Below are 8996 nucleotides of genomic sequence, written 5' to 3' on the forward strand. Positions count from 1 at the left end.
ATTACTTTAAACATACGTTATCGATCGGTTTTTAAATATAATCAGTTCTAAAATTCTAAAAACGATATCAACTGACGAAGTGATTTTTGAAGAGAATTAACTCTGTGTAATTCTAACGATAATGAAAAAAAAAACAATTTCATCGATTCGCCAAGTCGTTCTAAAAATGTCTTACTCACACACTATTTTTGAACTACGGACTAAAGGACGGCAATGATAAAATTTTTATATTGGCCTTTTTTTTTTAATAATACGTATTGCACTACTCAATAAAAGCAACGAGCTTGTTCATTAGTATTTCATTTTAACATTTATGTGCATTTAATAACGTGTTAGGGCAGCATAAAAATAACAAACATAATTTAATATAATTCACTGAATCTTGACAAATCAATAGTAAAATCCAACCTTCCGGCTTCGTTCGAGGTGTACAATTACTTTCATACATCACCTAATCTGTTTTTAGTGTCACGTTTGTGTATGAAGTATGAAGGAATAGATTACTGATCCTTGGCAACCGTAAGTAGTAGTACTAATACTGAGTATGACGTTTTAATTGCCTGCATAAAAGATAAGAGTATTTAATTCATTTACATGATGAAGATTAAAAGTATAATATCGTGAGGCAAGAGATAAACACGACCATTTGTACATTTTACCCCGAGCCGCACGCTTCAATACATTTTTCATAATCAGCAGCATTGAAATTTGAAGTTTTAATGTATATAGAACTATTCAAAACGAGTAAATTTATTCATTAACTTTGTTTAAAATAGAATAAGCATAACCGATATGAAAAAAATATATATCCGGATATACCAGGGCAAATCTGCATATATGAGACATATATTTTTATATATGTCTCAAATGTGCAGATTTGCCCGAACATATCTGGATATATATTATTTCGTATGGGAAGTACCCTAACTTTTCTGTTATTTATCGAGTTAGTTAGTAAAAGTAGACTATTAAACTGGACTTTATTGGCATTAAAACTTCAATCATCGATACAGATATTTTGAAAAAATAATCTATAAATAACAATTGTCTTACAGAAACAAATGTTTGTAGTGACAAAGGAACAACACCAACTGCACGGAGTTCTAATGACTGTAACGACAGTATCATTGGTATTGATACTGTATTACGTATTCCATGCTTGTGTTCATTTTCCCAACCGCACATCCACAGATTAATTGTTAATGACTCTGCCTTATTTACAATTTTATATCTTAATATAATGTTTATGCTATAAAACTATGTATTTGTTGAATTGAAAAACGAAAAAAGTATATATCCGGGATATATACGGGCAAAATTTAATATATGTCTCATATATGAGGCATATATTCAGATTTACCCGAATATATACAGATATTTTTCCTTTTTCGTACGGGTATATCCAGAGTAAATTTATAGCAGATAACTATTGATACTTAACTATGATTGATATTTAAATCACTGATTTATTTATGATTTTGTTTAAAAAAACTGTTCAATCAAATATAAATTTATGTTAACATTAAAACTTGAGATTCGAGTATGCAGGTTAAAATAAGATGCACATTACTCCACTGAAAAAAAAATTCCCTATTCATTCTGTACATAAAGTGATTTTTTTCAAGACTCCGAAACTCCGAATGATGAAATTAATTCGAATTAAAAATTTACCCCGGACTTTTTGATAGTGTATCATAAAAACTTATTCAAAATAAATATTTATAACTTACTGCTGCGCTCAAATTGTTTCCATACCAGCACCAAACAAGGAGTTGAAGTAGAACGACTATGATTGCCAAAATTCTTCTTAGTAGCAGATGAAAATTATCATAACTCTGAAAACGTTGGATGGAAAAACGATTTAATATAAGGTAAATGTCCCAATAGCGGAACGAGACCCAATACCAGCACGATTTGATAATCATTATATTATATTTTAACTCGTACGCAATGAAATTGAATAAAACTTTCGTTATTTACAACCTCAATATTTAGTTACAAAATAGATTTTAGAATATATCCAAAATATAAAAACAAAATGTTTATTATAGCAATAGTTTCGGATCCATGACTTTTTCATATCTCTTAATTCTCAGATTCAGAAAGAACAAAAATAATTTTTACTATGTTGTTTTTACGAGAAACCCAATAGTGCGATGTGGACCACCTTAATATTAATATTAAGAGCTCATATTTTCAAAGGCCTATTTGAGTACCTCAAAACAACTTTCAAACTTGGTCCCGAGAATAAGAAAAAAAATTTTTTTTTTAACTACCCTAATATATACCTTCGAATCAATGGTATTTTTGGAACTTATTCGATTAATTATGATATATTATAACCAAATTTTTTGGAAAATCCATCATGAGAGCAAACACAAATGCTAAATTTCGATGAAATAGAAATCTACTAAAAAAACCCGCGGGTTTTTGTTTTAAACAATAATTCGTCTAAAAATTTATTTATATCGTTATGATCAAGTCTTGTATATTTTAAATCATTTCAACTTTGACATTGTAACTTTCCCCTGATCTTACTCTCTCTTAATATAAATTATTACTTACTAAAATTATTTGAAATCCATTCAAACATACTAATACAGTGCTGGCCATAATTTGAACAACTACACAAAAACTGAAGCACTCGTTGGCTACATCTAACATATCAATTATCTTCTGATGTTGTGTAATGCAGTGTTTAAACCTCCAATCAAAGGTATCTTCGTCGTACACATTCTTCTCTTGCGCTTCAAACTTTACGAATTCATTTATTCCGTTGGCTTCATTACTATCGTCATCGTCAAAAGCGTTGGTTATTGCACTACGTTTAAATATTGTTGAATTCTTATCTGATGACAAATTGATAGCACGTTTAGTAGAATCACTGCGACAATATCTGCAATTTACTTTTAATATTTCTAATTGGACAGTCAGATATCTCATTATTACAATGACCATGATATCAACTCCGAAAAGTGAGTAGTCGACAAGTAAAATACCATAAGATATTGCGACATACATTAAATGATAATAAGGTGACTCTGATGCATCAAACGGAACAAAAATACGTACTGGAAATTCTCGGTTTTTAATGTCAGCACTAAAAATTCGTGCTAATACTAATAATATAACTATTCCAAAGATTGTCAAAAATTGTCGATTTTCAAAATCCGCTATCTCAGTAATCCATTCCATAACTTGAGCATCTGAAATTTTAAGATTCTAATAAATTAATTATAAATCAATAATTATCTTTAGTTTAACTCACTGTTTTTTTTCTTAATTATATCTATCGGTTCATAAATATCGTTTATAAGTTTCTTGATATTTTTATATTCAATGCAAAATTTAAATCCCTTCGCTAATGCTTCGAAACATCCGATCAAGAAACATAAATTATCTGTAATAAGTGATATCTCATTGATGTTAGCGATTGCATCGGCTGACATAATCAATGTTAATAACACAATTATGGTGAGGTTGAACAAACGGAAAATTGAATTTAAAAATCTAAAACTTGTAATCGTCGTTTCTACAGGCCAAATCCCATCGAATCTTTTATGGGTTTTAAAATAAAAAAAAAAAAAGTATATAAATAAATGAATTGAAATTAGTACACTATTATAAAATGTATTCAAATAAATGTATAAAACATTATCGAACGCATTTAACTTCATCAGGTTTGTTCACCTCAGAATTGCAGCAACTCTATTTATTGTGAGCTTATAATGCATAGTGAGGAGTATTTCTTTTATAACTAAATGTAAAAGTTTTTTTTTATTATTCACTTTTGTATTTTTGTTTTACTTTTAAGTTTTTAAAGCAATTTTTTTCCGAGTCTATTATTTAATATCTTTATTACTTTATTCTACAATTTTTTTCACACACACAAGAAAAAACATGTAATTTAGCGAAGCGGTTTTGAGGAAAAAGAATACAATATTTCTGAGTAAAACATTAAAATCATTTTTTTTTATACAATTTATTATGGGTAATACTTTTATACGTTAGAAATAAAATCCTAAATTACAGTCTATAAGTTTTTACCAAGAAAATATAATTTACACGAAGGAAAAGTGAGGTAAATTTATTTGTAACGGACTTACATTGTTATTACCTGGCGTCGATTCGGCGGAAATTTATTAAAGGGGGTTGAAACAATGTTTTTCTAACACCACTACTTCATTGTATTTCTGACAGTCGTACACATCACTTCTTCTCTAAGGAATTGTAACACTTGATAGAAATAAGTTCTTATTTTAAAAACAAAACATTTACGTGACTTGGCACACAGTTTTTGGGTTAAAGAAGACAAAGCAATAAGTATTTCTATCATTCGTAATTAAAATTTTTATAATTATTGATATTATTATTATTATTATTATTATTATTATTATTATTATTATTATTATTATTCTTATTATTATTATTATTATTATATTTCAAGTTTCGTTCTCGAGATCACTGTGTATAGTAGCGTTCTTTGTACGCTTATACATACCACATAGTTAAGCTGTAAAACAAAATTAAGTTGGTGTCCATAGAAACTGGTCTGTTATTTATTCTTCATAATAGTTTTTAAACTTTTCCAAATAACATCGATTTTGAATTCGGAACGACTCTAATAACATTAAAAAAGTATCAACATTCAATTGATTTGGAAAAGCCAACAAATGGTTTAATCAACGACCTTGTTGATCATTGTTTATCTGAGGGCAAATATTAAAATATATCAATAAATACACTTACCAAAATATTAAAGGAACAAGAAAATTTTATAAATGTTTAAGTGATTTTTGGAAGGCTTTGTTTTCGTGAAAAATGGTCGTATCAAAAAAATAAAAAAAGTAAATTGAAGGTTGAAATCTCTAATTTGAAGATTTATCAGCAAAATAATTTTTTGAGCCATGGTTCTTGCGGAGTCATAAGAAATAGCTCGAGACAAAAATTTTCTAAATTTTTCGGTTTTGTTTTTTGGGTCTACAGAGCCGGTAAAAATTTTTCAAAAAAACCAATTCATGGCTCATTTAGAAAATTTATTCAGCTACAATTTGCTTTTTTTGTTTTTTTGTACGACGATTTGCTGCTGCGATATCAGTCTTCAAATGAAAAAGGATCCTTTTGTCTTCAATTATCGATATCTCAGCAACTAATGGTCGCACAGTAATTTAAAGGGTAGTTTTAGAAACTTGAATAAATTCTTCACAAACTCTATTTTCGATTTTTTCAAAAAAAAAAAAATTTTTCATCCTTAAAATGAATTTGAAAAACCTACAAAAAATGGACATTTTATGGTTTTTTAGTCAATCAACCGATACTTTAAGAATATTGATGGAAAGCTTAATGTTGCCAGGTGATTTTACAGCTTAATATACCCCCCAAAACCATTGCACCTATTGCACCATTTGGCTGGGCTGATTGCTCAAAGTTTTACAAAACAATAAAAGTAACAAGTTCTGTTGTGTAATCGTCTTCAAAGTGAAAAAATTAATTTTTTTTCGGATTTTTTTCCATTTGTGTGTCAGTTACTCAAAAAATGTAAGGTAAAGAGAAAAAAATAAAATTTCTGAAAAACAAAAAAAAAAACAAGAAACTTTTTACTTGTTTCTTTTTTACGTTTACTCGGATTTTTTTTTTTTTTTTTTTTTTTTTTTTTTTTTTTTTTTTTTTCGTTTTTCAAAACTTTATTTTTTTTCTCACTCAATCACTTTAATCACTTAAAAATTTATAAAATTTTCTTGTTCCTTTAACATTTTGGACAAGTGTAATTCTGGGCCAAGTTAGACCCCAAGTAGAATTGAAACTTATAGTTGGCCAGCCCGTAGTTAATAGAATTGGCAAGCCATAATCCCACTATGTAACGCCATCTTAGCCGATGGCTGACTGATTAAAACAATCCAGTGGATAGATTTGAACTTATGCTGCCGTTGTTGCCATTCGGGTGACACACCAGACTGAGTACGGTGCTAGACACGACTGGTTCATGTGCACACACGAATCAGTATTGTTCTGCACACGACTGATTACGGTGCTGCAATTCGGGTGCTGCACCAGACTGAGTACGGTGCTAGACACGACTGGTTCGGGTGCGCACCCGAACCAGTCGTGTGCTTGCCCTTATTTTTTCTTGCACACGACTCAGTCGTGTGCTGCACACGAACCAGTCGGGTTTCAATTTTTCCGTGTGGAAAAGCCTGAGAAGCTCAGACATCAAATCTTGATTTAAGGTGTTAACCTCGAGGCGTGGATTTCGGTTCTCACTGCCTAGGAGGCGATGGTTCAGATAGTTCTGCTATTAGTACCCGCCGGGGATGAATGCCGGACAGGTAACTTGCTAATATAGATTTCAAAGGCAGCTCATAAGCCGGGGTTCTTGGGTTCAGGAAATTTTCAGAACTATACAACAGGTGCCTAGAGTTAGGAGTCTTCCCAACCGCATGGAAAGAGGGTGGGATGATTATGCTCCTTAAGAGTAGTGATAAAGACTCGAGTGACCCAAAGTCTTATAGGCAAATATGTTTACTTTCGGTAATTGGGAAGGTATTTGAAAGATAATTAAAGACGAGACTCACCGCCACAGTCTTAGCTGGATACAAGATCTCCAGTCAACAATTTGGCTTCATGGCCGAAAGGTCGACTGAAGATACAATCGTTGAGATGCGCCGCTTGCTAGATTTGACAACAGAGAATCTGGCAATCGGACTTCTCTTCGATATTTCTGGCGCCTTTGACAACGTGTGGTGGTCGCGAGTTATCCTAGAATACCTATTATATAATCCAAGACTTCTATCGACTTAAAAAACAAATACAATAGTTTTAGAAAATCAAGAGATTTAATCCTATTCAACAAGTAAGTAATCAAGTAGCATTTATAACTAATTAATAAAATTTTTCATTCAGTACGAACTGGAAAACCTAGAATTTTACCATGGTTAGAAAAAAACGTACTGTGCTATTGAATAATTTTTTATTGTTCCTCATATGTGCGTCATTTCTTTATTACGATGGACAGGTGGCTCAATGGATAAATTGAACGAAATATGGCAGAGGCTCGGATAGCTTAACTAGAAGAGTACTTGGTGCGTAACCAGCATGGTCTGGGTTCGACTCCAAGTTCGGATTATCCATATTAAACTCAATTATTTATAAACTTTTCATCTCGACTTATTAAGATCCTAGAAAACTGCCCGGGAAAAAAATTTAGATCTGTTCTGATCAAATTAGATCAGCTCAGATCGAATCTGATCATAATTTATACTGAATCCAGATCCAAGTAGAGCTGATTTGATCTGTTCAGATCAAACTAGATCTGATCAGATACGACATTTTTCTTTGGGAAAAAATAGTCCACATCTACCGTGATTAAATCTGATCAAGTCGGATCAACCTAGATCAAGTTAGATCAACCTAGATCTAGTCAGATTAAAATAGATCAACATTGATTAAACGATCAATATGTGAAGTAAATATAAATAGATATAATTGAATTTGTACGGATCAAACTAGATCTGAGCTGATATAACTTTTTCTCAAGAAACAAAGTTCAGATCTGATCTGATCAGATTATAAAGAAATATTTCTCAAGAAATTATTTTCATTGGGTAAACACGTATGAAATACTTTAAGGAAAAATTCTTTATGTATCTTAGAAAAAGATTATTTTCATTATTGTTTATAAAAAGTGATCCTTTATATTTATGCAAAATATTTCATATTGATTATAATCATTTTTATTTAACAAAAAATCAGTCTAATTTATGACAATATTTAATTACTTATACTCATTTTGTATTACTGTCGAGATCAATAACTATTGGATATTTCGTTTTTTTTAAATTGGTATCTTCTTAATTATATGTTAATTTGTATTGTTTGGAGAAGAGTGATCTTGAATATGAATCTTTATTAAGTTCAATTTCAATTGTATCATTCAAAGGAGGAAATAAAGCTGATCTCACATGGAACATGAAACGTTTACTTTTAATTTTAATGGCTTCAATCCTATATATTCTATATTATTGTGATATATTTAATAAATTTTTAATCAGACATACCAATTTTTATTAAGATAGAGATAAAAAAAACAGATCTATTTAGATCTAGCGAATTAGATCGAATTTGATCGGAGCAGGTCTAAGAGTGTTTTTTATTTACCTTGATCTGTTTAGATCCAAGCAAATCTATTCTGATTAGAGTAGATCTAATTTGATCTAAATATACCCGGTCAAAATGCAGATCTGTTCAGATCTGAAACATCGGATCTAATTTGATCTGAATAGATCTAAATTTTTTTTCCCGGGTGTTATGACGATTTTCAAGATGACGTTCGAGTGTATGTATGTATTAAATTAGTTTTGCACTAGATCTCAACTTCATTTCAATATATACGTATATATATCAATTCCTAGATTCTGCAAGAAATTGAGCTCCGTTGATACAGTTTGTTTTAAGATATTCCAAAAATGAAATCTTTGGAAAAACTTTTTTTTTTATTTTTATTACTTTTAACATACTTTATGGATCGATTGTAACGTATGATCATTTCTCATCAGTTCTAAATCTCTAAAAACCCCGTCAAATGAAGAAATGATTTTTTGACGAAACCAACGCTGTGTGATTCCTTCGATAGTAAAAATATACACAGAGAAAAATGTCAAGGAAATATGCCTATGCAGCATAGTAATAATTACATTACTCTATAGTTTGGATAAGCAGTCTCATAATAGCGTCGTGACACAAACTATAGAGTAATGTAATTATTACTATGCTGCATAGGCATATTTACTTGACGTTTCTCTCCGTGTGTTACATCGATTCCTCACGTCGTTCTTGAGATATCTTTCTTACACACTATTTTTGTACTACGAGCTAAAGGACAGATGATGATAAAACTTTTTTTTATAATTATACGTATGCCATCACTCAATTAAAGTAGCAACCTTGTTAATTAGTATTTCTCTTAACATTAACGTGCTTTTCATAACATGTTCGTGCAA

The 8996-nt window shown here is 30.3% G+C and overlaps 1 protein-coding gene across 1 annotated transcript; it reads right to left on the reverse strand.

The window, feature by feature from the left end:
- Positions 1–243: 243 nt before the first annotated feature.
- Positions 244–4107, reverse strand: LOC130671515 (odorant receptor 13a-like). Its single transcript, XM_057475441.1, has 6 exons — positions 3691–4107; positions 3269–3555; positions 2566–3206; positions 1731–1835; positions 1054–1212; positions 244–560 (listed from the first exon to the last, which is right to left on the reverse strand). The coding sequence occupies exons 1-6, from the start codon at positions 3732–3734 to the stop codon at positions 501–503; spliced, it is 1296 nt and encodes a 431-aa protein (XP_057331424.1). The 5' UTR covers positions 3735–4107; the 3' UTR covers positions 244–500.
- Between the last annotated feature and the right edge of the window lie 4889 nt (positions 4108–8996).

Source organism: Microplitis mediator, chromosome 7 (assembly GCF_029852145.1).
Source record: "Microplitis mediator isolate UGA2020A chromosome 7, iyMicMedi2.1, whole genome shotgun sequence".
NCBI lineage: Eukaryota > Metazoa > Arthropoda > Insecta > Hymenoptera > Braconidae > Microplitis > Microplitis mediator.

What these genes read in the sequence shown, in the direction of transcription:
- LOC130671515 (XM_057475441.1), bottom strand. Translation starts at nt 3,734, where the DNA reads ATGCATTATAAGCTCACAATAAATAGAGTTGCTGCAATTCTGAG. An exon ending in AGAGTTGCTGCAATTCTGAG is followed by an intron (nt 3,556 to 3,690) that starts GTGAACAAACCT and finishes AACCCATAAAAG; the next exon opens with ATTCGATGGGATTTGGCCTG. An exon ending in TATAATTAAGAAAAAAAACA is followed by an intron (nt 3,207 to 3,268) that starts GTGAGTTAAACT and finishes TTAAAATTTCAG; the next exon opens with ATGCTCAAGTTATGGAATGG.